Raw genomic sequence first — 18354 nt, 5'->3', positions numbered from 1 at the left:
AATTACATCGATATCTCCAAGGTCAAGGTCACACTTTGAGTTCAAAGTTTAAAAATGGCCATATATGAGCTTGTCCGGGCCATAACTATGTCATTCATTGTGAGATTTTAAAATGATTTGGCACATTTGTTCACCATCATTGGGCGGTGTGTCACGCAAAAGAATTATGTCAATATCTCCAAGGTCAAGGTCGCCACGACTAAAAACAGATTGATTTTGAAACAAGGGGGGTAACTATGAATAATCAGTAACAATTCACATTTTGAGTTGGTCTCCCTTTATCAGACTTTTTTCAAATTGAAATTACGGTCGCCAAGAGTAAAAATAGATTGAATCTTACTCAAGGGTGGTAACAATGCACATTTTGAATTGTCTCCCTTTATCAGACTTTTTTTTCAAATTGAAAACCTGGTTTTGTGACAATTTTGTCCCTTGTTTATTATTTACCTTTGACTTGGCATTACTACTGATAATGGGAATGAAATATATAAATAAATTGCTTTTGAATCTAAAAGAGGAATATTTAAGACTTTTTACAAAACATGAAGTATAGTACTTTTTTAAAATACATAATGAACAATTTGGATGAAAAGTTGAGAAGACAATGACCAAATATTATTTGTAAGCTGGTTAAAACACACATATATTTTAGAGCAGAAATTATGTAATTATCCATATGTCAATGACTATATATTATGCCCCGTATAATAAGCACTGGCATGTATGATTTCAGTGTTGCTGTATGGGGGTGACCAGGTTCATCATCCAGAACATATAGGCTGCATTAACCCCAACTGTGATGTAACAGAAGTTGTCAAAGGTATGCTGAAATCAAGCCTTTTTTTTTAACCTTTTTATTTTAGCTTGATTGCATCTAAAAACTAAGGCTTACTGGAAACATCTTGAGTCCCTTTCCTTGGTAGAACCAGTAGTGGTTGTCTTTTATTGAGATCTAAAGAATGCCCCTAGTCCTACAATGGGGATCGAACCTGTGATATACTGGTCAATATGAGGACACTGAATCCACTCCACTTCAGGGACCTAAAAGTTTGTATCTGTTATCTGAGGAAAAATTGCATGCTGAAAATATATATATTAGATTTTCGAGATTATTGATACATCTGAAAATGATACCTTTTAGTATAAACATAGTGCTCAAGGTTTTATAAATTAGAACAAATTGCAATGGGTGATTTGATTGACTTGAAACAATTTTTTGGGAAGAAAGTTAATTAAATTATTAAAAGTATTAATTAAAACTTTTTGCTCCACCATAAAGCGCTGTATTAAGTATCCACTCAATAACAGTTGCGTACGTTTTATTATTGAACAACTTTCAGCTTGTTCGTGTTTGTTTCAGATGCGTTTGAAAATGCAAGGTTCCTGTGTGAACATTACTACATGTGCTCTCCTGATCTCCAGATAGAGTGCAACAATGGTAGGTACACGTTATACCCTTTACCACTTAGATACGTATGTTGACGTGTTTGTAGTCCCAAAGAAAGTTACATTTTTAGCTCTACTGGCCGAAGGCCTGAATAGCTTATGTCTATCTGGTTTCCGTCAATTAACCCTCCATGCGTGCGTTAGACTTTTTCTTGTTTGCGCGTTAAAGTCCACAGTTTTTAACCAGGTTTTCCGAAGGAAAAAACTGGTTATTAGATTGGCGAATGCGGGCGGGCTGGCTGGCTGGCGGGCTGGCTGGCTGGCGGGCTGGCGGAATGAGCTTGTCCGGGCCATAACTATGTCGTTCATTGTCAGATTTTAAAATCATTTGGCACATTTGTTCACCATCATTGGACGGTGTGTCGCGCGAAATAATTACGTCGATATCTCCAAGGTCAAGGTCACACTTTGAGTTCAAAGGTCAAAAATGGCCATAAATGAGCTTGTCCGAGCCATAACTATGTCGTTCATCGTCAGATTTTAAAATCATTTGGCACATTTGTTCACCATCATTGGACGGTGTGTCGCGCGAAATAATTACGTCGATATCTCCAAGGTCAAGGTCACACTTTGAGTTCAAAGGTCAAAAATGGCCATAAATGAGCTTGTCCTGGCCATAACTATGTCATTCATTGTGAGATTTTAAAATCATTTGGCACATTTGTTCACCATCATGGGACGGTGTGTCCCACGAAAGAATCACGTCAATATCTCCAATGTCAAGGTCGCCACGACTAAAAATAGATTTAAAAAAAAAAAAACTTACAAAGGGGGTTAATTTTTTTTGGTCATTTCAAAAGTTCAGTTTGAGTTTTCTCCCTTTATCAGATTTTTTTTTCACAATGAAAACCTGGTTTTGTGACAATTTTGTCCCTTGTCATCCGATTCTTTTCAAACTTGTTCAGTGTCTTTATATTAATGGGGACTCGAACCCTATTGAAAATGGGTTACATCAAAGTAAAAAGTCCAGAATTATCTCCCCTTGAATTTGAGAAAATTGTGAAATATCTGAATGATGAGTCAAACCCTATTGAAAATGAGCAATATCGGAGTTATAAGTCCAGAATTATCTCCCTTTGAATTTGAGAAAAAAATGAAAATTCAGTTTTTTTATTTGATAAAGTCCATATTTACATCCAATTCTTGGCAAACTTGCACAGTGTCTTTGTATCAATGAGGACTCAAACCCTTTTTATGCCCCCCTTCGAAAAAGAGGGGGTATATTGTTTTGCACATGTCGGTCGGTCCATCCGTCCGTCCACCAGATGGTTTCCGGATGATAACTCAAGAACGCTAAGGCCTAGGATCATGAAACTTCATAGGTACATTGATCATGACTGGCAGATGACTTCTATTGATTTTCAGGTCACTAGGTCAAAGGTCAAGGTCACAGTGACTCGAAATAGTAAAATGGTTTCCGGATGATGACTCAAGAATGCTTATGCCTAGGATCATGAAACTTCATAGGTACATTGATCATGACTGGCAAATGACCCCTATTGATTTTAAGGTCACTAGGTCAAAGGTCAAGGTCACAGTGACTCGAAACAGTAGAATGGTTTCCGGATGATAACTCAAGAATAATAAGGCCTAAGATCATGAAACTTCATGGGTACATTGATCATGACCGGCAGATGACCCCTATTGATTTTCAGGTCACTAGGTCAAAGGTCAAGGTCACAGTGACAAAAAACGTATTCACACAATGGCTGCCACCACAACTGACAGCCCATATGGGGGGCATGCATGTTTTACAAACAGCCCTTGTTTAAAAAGAGCAATATCGAAGCAATAAGTTTTAGAATGACTTCCCCTTGAATATGAGAAAATTTTGAAATCCCGCTTGTTTACACAATTAATTCCACAGTTTTCATCCAATTATTTCCAAATTTGCACAGTATCTTTATATCAATGAGGACTTGAACCCTTTTGAATATGAGCAGTATCGGAGAAATAAGTACACAATAATCTCCCCTTGAATTTGAGAAAATTCTCCTTGTTTGCGCGATTAAGTACACAGTTTTTATCTTATTCTTTCCAAACTTGCACAGTGTTTATAGCAGTAGAGCGATTCAGGCCCTCTTGTATTTTAAGCCTTTCTTACTAAATCCAAGTTTTAAAGGTTTCAGTTTCAACCCTTAGATACTGATGAGCAGCAAACAGCATAAAACCTGAACAGACTGCGAGTTACTCGCAGGCTGTTCTGGTTTTATGCTGTTTGAAAAAGCCATTTGCACTTTGCTTCTTATGGGGGAAAGGTTTAACGAAGGTATCCAAGGGTTCTGTTAAGTTTCTGGTAAAGAAAGAGATATTATTGGGATTTCGGCTGAAAATGTATACATTTTAGAAGATATTGTAGGCAGTGTATATAATCAGAGATACATTTTTATGACCACGGTAGGGTGGCATATAGCATTTGAATTGTCTGTCCGTCCGTACTCCAGTCCGTCCGAAAACTTTAACATTGGCCATAACTTTTGCAATATTGAAGATAGCAACTTGATTTTGGCACACATGTGTATCTCATGGAGCTGCACATTTTGAGTGGTGAAAGGTCAAGGTCATCCTTCAAGGTCAAAAGTCAAAAAATACAATCCAAGGGAAGTAATAAGCTTTTAAAGGAAGATTATTTATAAACCTGCCAAATGATATATTGAATTTTTTTCAAAGCGGCGCAATAGGGGGTATTGTGTTTCTGACAAACACATCTCTTGTTTTGGCCTGAAGTCTGTCTATCTCACTCCGGTTTTTATCCCAATGGTGTATCCAAAAAATGGTGCTTATCAAAAATGCATCTTTTAATGTTTTACTACCACCTTTGGTGTTTTAACACCTTAAAAATTAAGTTTCATTAAATTTGTTTACTCATGTAGGAAGAATGTATCCTAGTGTGTTGTTAAATTTGCAGCTAGGTATCCGTTATTACTGTAATTTCTGCAAAATTTATACAGTTTAGTAGCTAATTTATCTAGTGTTTATAATTAGTCTTTTTAATATTTGCTTCAATTGATTTATTGCATTATTCATGATGCATTTTGTTTACTCAATATTCTTTACATTTCACGTCTGATTTATGATTGTTCGATACTAGTTGGTACAATAAATTCTGCAGAAAAAAATGTAGTAAAAGGTAATTTTTCTTTCAGCCTATGAGAAGAGTGACTCTATAACCATCGAGTATGTCCCCTCACATCTGTACCACATGCTGTTTGAGTTATCAAAGGTTTGTGCATGGAAAGTGTTTTTTAGCTCATCTATTGAAAAAAAAAAATTAGCTATTGTCATCACCTTGGCGTCGGCGTCCGGTTAAGTTTTGCGTTTAGGTCCACTTTTCTCATAAAGTATCAATGCTATTGCATTCAAACTTGGTACACTTACTTACTATCATGAGGGGACTGGGCAGGCATAGATAACTCTGGCTTGCATTTTGAAAGAATTATGTGCCCTTTTTATACTTAGAAAATTGAAAATTTTGGTTAAATTTTGTGTTTAGGTCCATTTTATTCCTTAAGTATCAAAGCTATTGCTTTCATACTTGCAACACTTACTTACTATCGTAAGGGGACTGTGCCGGCAAAGTTATGTAACTCTGACTTGCATTTTGATGGAATTATGGGCCCTTTATACTTGAAAATTTGGTAAAGCTTTGTGTTTTGGTCCACTTTACCCCTAAAGTATCATAGATATTGCTTTCATACTTGGAACACTCGCAAACTATCATAAGGGGACATTAAAGGACAAGTTGCATAACTCTGGTTGTCATTTTTACGGAATTATGGCCCTTTTTTGACTTAGTAACTTTGAATATATGGTTACATTTTGTGTTTAGATCCACTTTACTTCTAAAGTATCAAGGCTATTGCTTTTAAATTTCAAATACTTTCATGCTATCATGAGGGTACTGTACCTGGCAAGTTGAATTTTAGCTTGACCTTTGAATGACCTTGACTCTCAAGGTCAAATTATTAAATTTTGCTAAAATTGCCATAACTTCTTTATTGATGAATCGATTCGATTGGTATTTTGACAAAACAACTCAATAGACTCCCCTCAATCCCCCCCCATTATTATTATTTTTTAATTAAAGAATATCTAATAAATGACCACCACACCCTCATACCCCCCCCCCCCCCCCCCCCGCCCCAAAAAATAATTTAAATGCCCCCGGTAGGGTGGCATATAGCAGTTGTCAGTATGTCAGTCAGTCTGTCCGTCCGTCCGAAAAAAAATTTGACATTGGCCTTAACTTTTTCACTTTTGAAGATAGCAACTTGATATTTGGCATGCATGTGTATCTCATAGAGCTGCACATTTTGAGTGGTGAAAGGTGAAGGTGAAGGTCATCCTTCAAGGTCAAATGTCAAATTTATGATGTCTGTCCCTCCGAAAACTTTAACATTGGCCATAACTTTTTTAATGTTGAAGATAGAAACTTGATATTTGGCATGCATGTGTATCTCATGAAGCTGCACATTTTGAGTGGTGGAAGTTCAAGGTCAAGGTCATCCTTCAAGGTCAAATTATTTTTTTTTAATGTCAAAACGTCGTTCTCATGAAGCTGCACATTTTGAGTGGTGGAAGGTCAAGGTCATTCTTCAAGGTCAAGTTCATCCTTCAAGATCAAAGGTAAAAAATAAATAAAGCGGCGTTATCATGAAGCTACACATTTTGAGTGGTGGAAGTTCAAGGTCAAGGTCATCCTTCAAGGTCAAGGTCATCCTCCAAGGTCAAAGGTCAAAGAAAAAATCAAAGCGGCGTTATCATGAAGCTGCACATTTTGAGTGGTAGATGTTAAAGGTCAAGGTCATCCTTCAAGGTCAATTAAAAAAAAAAATTCAAAGCGGCCGTTCTCAAGAAGCTGCACATTTTGAGTGGTGGAAGTTCAAGGTCAAGGTCATCCTTCAAGGTCAAGGTCATCCTTCAAGGTCAAAGGTAAAAAAAAAAAAAAATTCAAAGCGGCGTTCTCATGAAGCTGCACATTTTGAGTGGTGGAAGTTCAAGGTCAAGGTCATCCTTCAAGGTCACGGTCATCCTTCAAGGTCAAAGGTAAAAAAACAACGTCAAAGTGGAGTTATCATGAAGCTAAACATTTTGAGTTGTGGAAGTTAAAGGTCAAGGTCATCCTTCAAGGTAAAAAAAAGTATATAATTTCAAAGCGGCGTTATCATGAAGCTACACATTTTTAGTAGTGAAAGTTCAAGGTCAAGGTCATCCTTCAAGGTCAAATTATTTTTTTTTAATGTCAAAACGTCGTTCTCATGAAGCTGCACATTTTGAGTGGTGGAAGGTCAAGGTCATTCTTCAAGGTCAAGTTCATCCTTCAAGATCAAAGGTAAAAAATAAATAAAGCGGCGTTATCATGAAGCTACACATTTTGAGTGGTGGAAGTTCAAGGTCAAGGTCATCCTTCAAGGTCAAGGTCATCCTCCAAGGTCAAAGGTCAAAGAAAAAATCAAAGCGGCGTTATCATGAAGCTGCACATTTTGAGTGGTAGATGTTAAAGGTCAAGGTCATCCTTCAAGGTCAATTAAAAAAAATAAAATCAAAGCGGCCGTTCTCAAGAAGCTGCACATTTTGAGTGGTGGAAGTTCAAGGTCAAGGTCATCCTTCAAGGTCAAGGTCATCCTTCAAGGTCAAAGGTAAAAAAAAAAAAAAAATTCAAAGCGGCGTTCTCATGAAGCTGCACATTTTGAGTGGTGGAAGTTCAAGGTCAAGGTCATCCTTCAAGGTCACGGTCATCCTTCAAGGTCAAAGGTAAAAAAACAACGTCAAAGTGGAGTTATCATGAAGCTAAACATTTTGAGTTGTGGAAGTTAAAGGTCAAGGTCATCCTTCAAGGTAAAAAAAAATATATAATTTCAAAGCGGCGTTATCATGAAGCTACACATTTTTAGTAGTGAAAGTTCAAGGTCAAGGTCATCCTTCAAGGTCAATGTCATCCTTCAAGGTCAAAGGTCAATTTTTTTTAAAGCGGCATTATCATGAAGCTGCACATATTGAGTGGTGGAAGTTAAAGGTCAAGGTCATCCTTCAAGGTAAAAAAAATAGAAAATTTCAAAGTGCGTTCTCATGAAGCTGCACATTTTGAGTGGTGGAAGTTCAAGGTCAAGGTCATCCTTCAAGGTCAAGGTCATCCTTCAAGGTCAAAGGTCAAAAATAAAATGAAATTCAAAGCGGCGTTCTCATGAAGCTGCACATTTTGAGTGGTGGAAGTTTAAGTCATTCTTCAAGGTTAAGGTCATCCTTCAAGGTCAAAGGTAAAAAAATAATAATTTCAAAGCGGCGTTATCATGAAGCTGCACATTTTGCGTGGTGGATGTTCAAGGTCAAGGTCATCCTTCAAGGTCAAAGGTAAAAAAACAAAAAAAAAACTTTTTCAAAGCGGCGCAATAGGGGGCATTGTGTTTCTGACAAACACATCTCTTGTTGTTTTCAAACATGGTTAAAAAACACAAATATTTATTTTTATTATTTTATTTTTGAAATACCGTCCAACCATCCCACCCAAGAATCCCCCACCCCCTAAAAAAAATATTATTATTTTTTTTTCATTTTTTTTGCATTTTTGGAAGATAATGTAATAAATGACCACACCCCCACACTATACACCCCTCTCCACTCCACCCCTCCCTCATTTGTGATTGAAATTGAGATAGGTCCCTTCACCTTTAAAAACAAAAATAGATGAGGGGTCTGCACCCGCAAGGCGGTGCTCTTGTTACATTTTGGTACACTCTTGATTTTAGAAGTCAACATACTTTATTATAATCCATGTGCTTTGTCTTGTTTTAAAATTTATAAAATGTTAATAAAAAATCAAGCATGTAACATAAATGTAAAGTGAAGGAGAAATGAAAAAAAAAATTAACAAAGGTAAACTTTATTTGTCCTTCTACACCATTACATCATGAACATTGTTCTTCATGTTTTGAATTGCATGTAACCATACATGACTTGAGATGGCTAGTTCAGTTAGTAGAGGGTTGGACAACAAGTCTGGAGGATTGAGGGTCTCTAGCTCAGTAAGTAGAGGGTTGGACAACAAGTCCCGAGAATTGGGATGGCCAGTTCAGTTAGTAGAGGAGACAAGGAGTCCCGAATCCCGGGTCTCTAGCTCAGTTAGTAGAGGGTTGGACAACAAATCACAAGAATTGGGATGGCTAGTTCAGTTAGTAGAGGGTTGGACAACAAGTCCTGAGGATTTCAGGTCTCTAGCTCAGTTAGTAGAGGGTTGGACAACAAGTCCCGAGAATTGAGATGGCTAGTTCAGTTAGTAGAGGTTTGGACAACAAGTCCTGAGAATTGGGATGGCTAGTTCAGTTAGTAGAGGGTTGGACAACAAGTCCCGAGAATTGGGATGGCTCGTTCAGATAGTAGAGGGTTGGACAACAAGTCCCAAAAATTGGGATGGCTAGTTCAGTTAGTAGAGGGTTGGACAACAAGTCCCAAAAATTGCGATGGCTAGTTCAGTTAGTAGAGGGTTGGACAACAAGTTCCGAGGATTGCTGGTCTGATTCTTGGCCAGATCCCATAAATTATGTGGGGATTGGTCATGAAATTATTTCTCAAGCCGTGTTTTTACCTGTGATACAAGTTGGTCAGTTGTCACTTACTAGCATAAGTTCATGCTCATAGAACTGGTAAACCAGCTTACCCAGTAAATGTTTGAGACTGTTAACTGACTGCCAAGATATTACTGAAAAACCGTTGAAATTGCCAAGAATCCATGTGCAAACAGCATAAGACCAGAATAGCCTGCAAGTAACTCGCAGTCTGTTCAGGTTTTATGCTGTTTGCTGCTCATCAATAACTAAGGGTTGGAAATGAAGCCTTTAAAACTGGAATTTAGTAAGAAAGTTTTTTTTAATTAAATGTTATTTTCTATAAGGGCTACAAAAAAAAACGTATCTAAGTGGTAAAGGGTTAAAAGCAGAAAGTGTCATTCCTGATTAGCCTGTGTGGACTGCACAGGTTAATCTTGAACAACCCAAAATGCACATCCATTTTGCCCAGTTTTTTCAGAACGAGGCTTGTATATGCTTGTCTGAATTGCAGAATGCCTTGCGAGCAGTGGTTGAGGCCCATGAGAACAAACCAAAGTTACCTCCCATCAAGATCATGATCTGCAAGGGACAAGAGGATCTCACTATCAAGGTAAAACACAACACAGTTTTATGAAGAGTTGACTGACATTATGTAATTATGTTGTGAAATTATATTGTAAAATAACCACATTAACCACCGTTTCAGTGCCAAACATTTAAATTCAATTTGTTTTTCATTCCCCTTTTCAGCACCCAATATTTAATTACTTTGTTTTTGATGCACCATTTCAGTGCCCAACATTTGAACTCAACATGCCTTGTGCGGCTTTTCATTGAACATTTTTGCATCCCTTAATTCAAAATAAGTATGCCATAAGTCTTTCATTAAAAGTGCGTTCTTCTGTTCTATTGGTTAGTATCTCTTTGTACCTTTTTGCAAAGTGGGAATATGGTTCAGCTTTAAACATTGATAATAAGATGATATCTGTATATAGAGTGAATATTTTCCCAATTGTTATTAAAGCTAATATTTTTAAATGTTGTTTGGAAACTCAACTGATTCAATTTTCCTGTTTGTATGGATGCACTCAGGTTTAAATTCCTACTTTCATATTTAAGCCCCTTTGACAGACAACTGTCATAAAATCATTGATTAAAAGATATGTTTGGAAATCCATGGGGTGAGACGCTGTTGTTATTTGAATAATTGAGCATTTAATGTTGTGACCATGCAAATGACATGCAGTTTCACAGGTATTGTTTGTTATTTTTATGCCCCCGAAGGAGGGCATATAGTGATCAGACCGTCTGTCCTTCCGTCACACTTTGCGTTTAGGTTTCGAAAAATGCTCATAACTTCTATGTCCCTTCACATAGCAACTTGATATTTGGCATGCTTGTGTATCTTATGGAGCTGCACAATTTGAATGGTGAAAGATCAAGGTCATCCTTCAAGGTCAAAGGTCAAAAAACACAAAGTGGCGCAGTAGGGGGCATTGTGTTTCTGTCAAACATATCTCTTGTTTTGTGACAAATTCTATATCTCTGTATTTACTACCAATTTCAGATCAAGATTCAGGGAGCATAGTGGATATTGTGGCTACCTAGCAACAGGGAGGTCTAGTGTTCATTCCCATTGTAGGAACGTTCTGTAGATCTCCACCAATGACACCAATTTTTGATTCTGCCCAGGAAAAAGATTCAAGAGCGTTTTAATAAGCAATGGAGCTAAATTAAATCGGTGTAAAATTTTATTTCAGATCTCGGACCAGGGTGGCGGTATCTCCTACGGCAAGGTGGAGCAGCTGTTTGGCTACATGTACACGACCGCCCCTCAGCCCCAGCCTGACTCCATGGAGGGGTCGGCCCCTCTCGCAGGCTATGGCTACGGGCTCCCTCTGTCGCGCCTGTATGCCCGCTACTTCCAGGGAGACCTAGTGCTCTCGTCCGTTGAGGGATATGGCATGGATGCTATCATATATTTAAAGGTAACTACCAGTACTTGCCTGCCGGTGGGCACAAGTTGATAGGTAGTGACTTAGCTGAAGTCATCTTTATTACACTTGTACTAACAATAAGAGTATGTTCCATGTTCAATATTACACTTCAGGCAAGGCATGGATACTATCATATACTTAAAGGTAACTATTGGTAATTGTCTGTAGGGGGGAAAATTAAAAATATATAATTTGAAAAAGTTGATATGTAGTGAATAAAGACTAGACAAAAGTCATCTTTATTTCACTTGTGAAAATAAAGGTATTTTTCATGTTTGATATTTCACTGACATGTGCCGCAAAATGTTTATTGTAATACATTACAATAAGGCCACATTTCTTGTCCCATCTTCATGAAACTTGGTCAGAAGCTTTGTCCCAATGAAATCTCGGCTGAGTTAGAAACTGGGTTGTGCCGGGTCAAAAACTAAGTCACTAGGTCAAAAAAAAGAAAAACCTTGTAAACACTGTAGAAGTCACATTTCATGCCCAATCTTCATGTAACTTTGTCAAAATGTTTGTCTTAATGATATGTTGGGTTAGTTCAAAAGTGGTTCCGATCCGTTGAAAAACATGGCCGCCAGTGGGCGGGGCAGTTTTCCTTATTTGGCTATAGAGAAACCTTGTAAACACTCTAGAAGTCACAATTTTTGCCCAATCATCATGAAAGTTGGTCAAAACATTGTTTCAATTGATGTCTCGGACGAGTTCGAAAATGGTCGAGATCTGTGAAAAAACATGGCTGCCAGTGGGCGGGGCATTTTTCTCTTTATGTATATAGTGGCAGTTTCCCTATTTGGCTATAGAAAAAACCTTGTAAACACTCTAGAAGTCACAATTTTTGCCAAATCATAATGAAAGCTGGTCAAAACATTGGTTTTATTGATATCTTGGACGAGTTTGAAAATGGTCGGGATTGGTGAAAAAACATGGCCGCCAGTGGGCGGGGCATTTTTTTCTATATGTATATAGTGAAAACGTGAACACAGTAGAAGTCTCATTTTTGGCCCAATTTTCATGAAATTTGCTCAAAACATTTGTTTCCTTGATACGAGAGTTGAGTTCAAAAATGGTTCCGGTCAGTTGAATAACATGGCTGCTGAATGGGGGGCAGTTTTCTCATTATGCCCCCCCCCCCCCCTTTCAAAGAAGAGGGAGTATATTGTTATGCTCATGTCGGTCCGTCCGTCTACCAGATGGTTTCCGGATGATAACTCAAGAGCGCTTATGCCAAGGATCATGAAACTTCATAGGTACATTGATCATGAGTCCCAGATGACCCCTATTGATTTTCGGGTCACTAGGTCAAAGGTCAAGGTCAAGATGACCCGAAATAGTAAAATGGTTTCCTGATGATAACTCAAGAACGCTTATGCCTAGGATCATGAAACTTCATAGATACATTGATCATGACTCGCAGATGATCCTATTGATTTTCAGGTCACTAGGTCAAAGGTCAAGGTCACGGTGACCCAAAGCAGTAAAATGGTTTCCGGATGATAACTCAAGAACGCTTATGCCTAGGATCATGAAACTTCATAGGTACATTGATCATGACTCGCAGATAACCCCTTTTGATTTTCAGGTCACTAGGTCAAAGGTCAAGGTCACAATGACCCGAAATAGTAAAATGGTTTCCGGATGATAACTCAAGAACGCTTAGGCCTAGGATCATGAAACTTCATAGGTACATTGATCATGATTCGCAGATGACCCCTATTGATTTTCAGGTCACTAGGTCAAAGGTCAAGGTCACGGTGACCCGAAATAGTAAAATGGCTTCCAGATGATAACTCAAGAACGCTTATGCCTAGGATCATGAAACTTCATAGGTACATTGATCATGACTCGAAGATGACCCCTATTGATTTTCAAGTCACTAGTTCAAAGGTCAAGGTCACGGTGACCTGAAATAGTAAAATGGATTCTGGATGATAACTCAAGAACGCTTATGCCTAGGATCATGAAACTTCATAGGTACAATGATCATGATTCGCAGATGACCCCTATTGATTTTCAGGTCACTAGGTCAAAGGTCAAGGTCATGTGCCAAAAAACGTATTCACACAATGGCTGTCAGGGTCACGGTGACTCAACTTAGAAAAATGGTTTCTGGATGATAACTCAAGAATGCTTACGCCTAGGATCATGAAACTTCATAGGTACATTGATCATGACTCGCAGATGAAATAATGATGAAACATGACCAGGATGTTTGTCTGGACAATATCTAGGTCAAGTTTGACATTTGGTAAAGATTGAATGAACCGACTCCTCTCAGGTGAGCGAACTTGGGCCATCTTGGCCCTCTTGTTATATGATTATTGGATTGTGAATGTTGTACATATGGAGCTTAGACTGTGAAGAGCCATTTTAGATGAATCAATTACAATAACTCTTTAGCTATTTGGTATTTTAGTCAGTCTTCAAACTTGGCTATGATAATTACCTCAAACATTTTCATCATCTAAATAAAATGATCCCTTTCGCAAAAAAAAGAACACTTCTATTAAAACCCTCAAATAAATGTATTAGCAAGGTTTTACATTGTGTTTCTATTTAAATGTGATAATTCTGTCAAAATCTTAAGTAATGTTTTGCAATCATTTGACCATGTAACAATTACTATATTAAATAACACCAGTTTCTCATACTTCAGTTTAAAGGCACACTAAATAACACCCATTTCTTATATTTCAGTTGAAAGGGGCCAAGGAGTGCCTACCGATCTACAACAAGACATCGGCAAGGATGTACGAAACTGAGACAGGTGCCCCAGACTGGAGTAGTCCGTCGCCATGGACGCGCAGCCAGGGCACCATCATTGGAACCAGGCCTCTCGGCACACGCAGATACTGCACGCTCACATTTCCTTGTCCAAGAGTGTTTAACTTTCCTGTCCAGTGAACGGTTTTGTTTTGTATGTTGTTTGTTGAGTGACAATTTTTTGGCTTTTGTTGGCATACATTTTGTCATCCTTCACGGGTACATAATTATGTGTGCCTTGAAAGGAGAAAACTGGGCTTCATGCATTTGCATTAAGGGCCGTCCAAGATTAGCCTGTGTGGACTGCAAATGCTAGTATGGGAGGACACTTTACGCACATACATTAAGCCCAGTTTTCCCAGACTGTGGCTCATGTGAATCGATGATTGCATCAGTGTTTAATCATGAAAAGTAAAAAACTGCGCTACCTTTGGTAGTTTTGTATTCAAAGAGAAGGATTTGGTAGGGCATTGTTAATAACTTTTAAGTTAAGACAGTGATATTTTTGAAAGAAAATAGTCATGGAATGAAGTTTTCCTTGTGATTTTAATACTTTTGTAGTTCTATGTTTATCTTTAAAGTATAATTCAGAAATTGGAGATGATTGTGGTGTTCACTACAGATATCTTATCATTTTTCCACTAAGAAATTAAATTTGTCTACAAAAAATGATGCTTTAATTATTCTGTCAAAAGACAATGCATTATAACTATTGGTACGCAACATTCTCTGCAAGCTTGGTGCTCAAGACCAATTATTTTTTATCATATAAAAGTCCTGAGTTTGTAACTAACTGATGGAACAAATAAGGACACTTCGTCGTGCCATAGTCCCAAATACACTTGCCATTTAATTTTGTGTGCAAGCACTTTCTGTCAATTGATCTCGGGTGTTTTACGACATTATAATTGTGAAGAATGTGTAATAGTGAAGGATGTTGTTTATTTAGAGTCTGTATTGACATGGCTTTATTAAATCTAAATAATGTGTGAAGACTTAAGATTTTTTTAATACTTTGCATTTTATTTTTAAATGAATATTTGCCGTCAAAAGACTTCAGGTAGGAGATGCATTTTTTATGAAACTTGTTCTACCTTCTTAACATTGTGTTAGGGAAGTGATATTCTTTAAATAAATCCTATCATTCCTGTTTCAGAACAATCGGTGCATTCATTTTTTTGTCGTAAGCTTGTGTACGTTTTATGAATTTGACTTGTTTTTATTTCCGTACTGTGAACCTAATAAATTCATGATATGTGTTCATTGTTAAAGGTGGTATTTTACTGGTGCATCAAAAACTGGTGTTTGTGACTCTATGTTTCATCAGTATAAACTTTCATTTGTCATTTTAGCTGCATCATGCATAAATAGGTCTTATGCCATATGCATCCTGCTTAGCTCCAGACCAGCCTGCCCTTAACGCCTGTCTGATCAGGAGCCACCCTGACGCTACAAAGTCTCACAAGGTTTAGTCGTCTAAATAACGGACAGGGTAGCCTTTGCACTGTCTGGCCCATAGCTTCGCTCCCCACATATGGCAGAAGAGCCATTTTTCCATGACGTTACTTAGAATGTTTTTATGCTCCCCAAAAATTTTCGGGGGGCATATAGTTGCATGTTTGAAGTTCCTTACTTCCATACTTCCTTCCTTTCTTCCGTCACACTTTTGTTACAGTTTCTCATAGCGCTTTTAATATTTTACAGATCTCTTACATATTTGGCATGTAGGTACCTTGCATGGACCTCTACCTTTTGGTGAGGTTTGAGTTCACTGGGGTCAAGGTCACCGAGGCTAATAATAGATTTTTCCGTAACAATTTTGTTAGTTTCTCATAGCGCCTTCAATATTTTACTGTTCTCTTACATATTTTGCATGTAGGTACAGTGCATGGACCTCTACCTTTTGTTGAGGTTTGAGGTCACCGGGGTCAAGGTCACAGAGGCTAATAATAGATTTTTTTAGGTGGTTATTAACACATAGATTGACAAAGCGCATCATCGGGGAGCATCCATCAGTTTCACTGATATTCTTGTTTTCCATTAGGACTGGTATTTCCATTTAAATTTATCAGCATAATAATTTAATCTGTATTCATTTGAGTATTTGAATAGCTTGTTTCTGATTCATGCATTTTTTACAACGAGCGACTCAACTTTACGATGCATTGTTTCATATTTATTTTAATATGTGTTATCTTAAAAAGCATTTGTAAATAGTGTTCTTTTTTTTAACAATCAAACCTCACTACAATTTATCCATTTTACAAGTTGTTATAAATTTTGAATATATTATAGACAGTGTATTTAGTAATCTTTCTTGAATTAATAATTCTTCGTGTATATTTGTAAAATTATTTTTCTGTACTGTGTGACGTCTTTAACATTGTATGTATTTTTCACGTAAGATGATCGCATGAAAATTGTTCATGTGGTTTTTGTTGTAGTTTCTTGCCTTTGTTTCCTATATAATACCCTTGATAATGATTGTAGTTATTTGTGTTTGTTAAGGCATATCTCCTTTAATTATGACAATACTGTATAATGTTGCTTCATGATGCATGTACAGGTGAAATAAATATATTTAATGATGGCACATCTATTTGTTGTATTTTCTAAAAAAATAACGAAATAGAAGTCGCATTAATATACTTTATTGGAGAAGCAGACTTATTTCCATGCTTACCTATATTTATTGAGATAATTATGCAGCGGAAAGATTAAGTGCCAACAAGTGTTACATACCTGTGGGGAGTAAACTTTACATGATAATGTGTATTTACATAAGTTGTTAAAACAAAGACAATTAATACGTTTTTGACAGAAAACACTGGAAGTGACCATTAAAATTAACAAACTACCGTTACAATTAACAATCATGTAAGAACTCCATGTAATTATTCGCATAATAAAATGACTAATATATTTAGCCTTTATATTAGATCTATAAAAAGTTTATTCTCTGATTTAGATCAAAACATTAAAATGTCAGTTGATCTTGCATCTGGGCTTCCTTTATATTTGAAATGCGTTTGCGTTTGATCGCCAATATTTATAATTGCCTTGGAGAAACTCCTGTAGATTCTGTGTAAAATACAAATGTGTTATGTTTAACATCTTGACATGAAGTCAACTGAACTTGGTGAAAGAATAATACAAAAAAAAGGTAATCCATGTGACATTATTTCATAACCTTAGCAATATACACTATATGTACATGTGTTGCTTTTTTGTCGTTTTCCTTACAAATTCATTTTTATGCTCCCCAAAATTTTTTGGGGGGAGCATATTGTCGCCGCTTCGTCCGTCCGTGCGTGTGTCCGTCCGTCCTTGCACAATTTTTGTCCGGGCTATTTCTCAGCAATTAATGACCGGAATTCAATTAAACTTTAGGGGAAGCTTCACTACCAAGAGGAGATGTGCATATTATCAGCCGGTTATGGTCGGATGATTTTTCACAGAGTTATGGCCCTTTGAAATTTTCTATAAACTGTATATATAGTGCAATTCTTGTCCGGGCTATTTCTCCCCAACTACTGACTGGAATTCAATGAAGCTTTATGGGAAGCTTAACTACCTTGAGGAGATGCGCATGTTATTTGTGGGTTCTGGTTAGATGATTTATTTAGAGAGGTATGGCCCTTTGAAATTTTTAAGTTGCTTAACCATCCATCGTATTATTTTGTCCAAAGTTATGCCCCTCAAGACGTTTCCTTTTATCTGAATATATGTGCAATATTGTGACAAATAAAACCTTTGGGGAGCATCACCCGTCTCCGACGGTTTCTTGTTCAAGTTTGTTTCCTTGAATTATTAAGTACGTGTACTTGCATTAAGGTCTCTTGTGCAGAAAATATGGGCAGTATAGGTTTACTACCAGTACAGAAATTAATGTCTGAGATTTCATCAAACTTGTTTAGGTAAGATAAGTTTTCTTACGTACGGTGTTCAATATATCTAGATTTGAGCTGTTTTCTAAGGAACGACCAAACATGATTGTAGGGACTGACGGTCTCTTAACATATCATTTAGCCATCGTGCATAAAGGAAAAACAGACATCTTAATATTAATTTCACTGCCATTTATTTTCTTTTTTGAAGACATTGCTTGTTAAACTTAAGGCTCATATCATGAAAAATACGAAGCAAAATCAATAAAATGCAGAATACATAGCTATAAAGCAGTGATAATATTGTATGCATTAAAACTGCCGGTAAATGCAGTTAACAGCAATAAATGGCAGTCTGTATATAAAATACACACAAAATGAAATGAACACAAGACTGTAAGTGCACGTATCATGTATCATCAGCAATACACCATTACATGGTATGACAAATGTGGTCAGTTCTGTGTGATCTATATTTCAACGTGCTTGAGAACTTGTGCTTGAACAGACAACATTAAAGGGATCTTTACGTTTTGGTAAATTGACAAAATTAAAAAAAGTTTTTGATTCGCATGTTTTCATTTTAGTTATGATATTTGTGAAGAAACAGTAATACTGAACATTTACCATGGTCTAATATAGCCATAATATGCATTTTTTACGATTTAAAAACCTGAAAATTATCAAGCGTTGCAACGCGAAACAATTGAATAA

General features: G+C 37.0%; 1 protein-coding gene across 2 annotated transcripts in view; it reads left to right on the top strand.

The window, feature by feature from the left end:
- LOC127863616 (pyruvate dehydrogenase (acetyl-transferring) kinase isozyme 2, mitochondrial-like) overlaps positions 1-16343 on the top strand; it is a 29962-nt gene extending 13619 nt beyond the window's left edge. For both annotated transcript variants that reach the window (XM_052403223.1, XM_052403222.1), the window contains exons 6-11: positions 734-820; positions 1361-1438; positions 4593-4669; positions 9502-9600; positions 10751-10978; positions 13688-16343. In XM_052403223.1, the coding sequence (XP_052259183.1) occupies positions 734-820; positions 1361-1438; positions 4593-4669; positions 9502-9600; positions 10751-10978; positions 13688-13894 (776 nt within the window). In that variant the 3' untranslated portion in view covers positions 13895-16343. The remainder of the gene's footprint in view (positions 1-733; positions 821-1360; positions 1439-4592; positions 4670-9501; positions 9601-10750; positions 10979-13687) is intronic.
- Positions 16344-18354: the final 2011 nt, after the last annotated feature.

Source organism: Dreissena polymorpha, unplaced genomic scaffold (assembly GCF_020536995.1).
Source record: "Dreissena polymorpha isolate Duluth1 unplaced genomic scaffold, UMN_Dpol_1.0 chrUn020, whole genome shotgun sequence".
Taxonomy (NCBI): Eukaryota; Metazoa; Mollusca; class Bivalvia; order Myida; family Dreissenidae; genus Dreissena; species Dreissena polymorpha.
The sequence above is the reverse complement of the archived record's forward strand: the minus strand, read 5'-3'. Positions and strand labels throughout refer to the sequence as shown.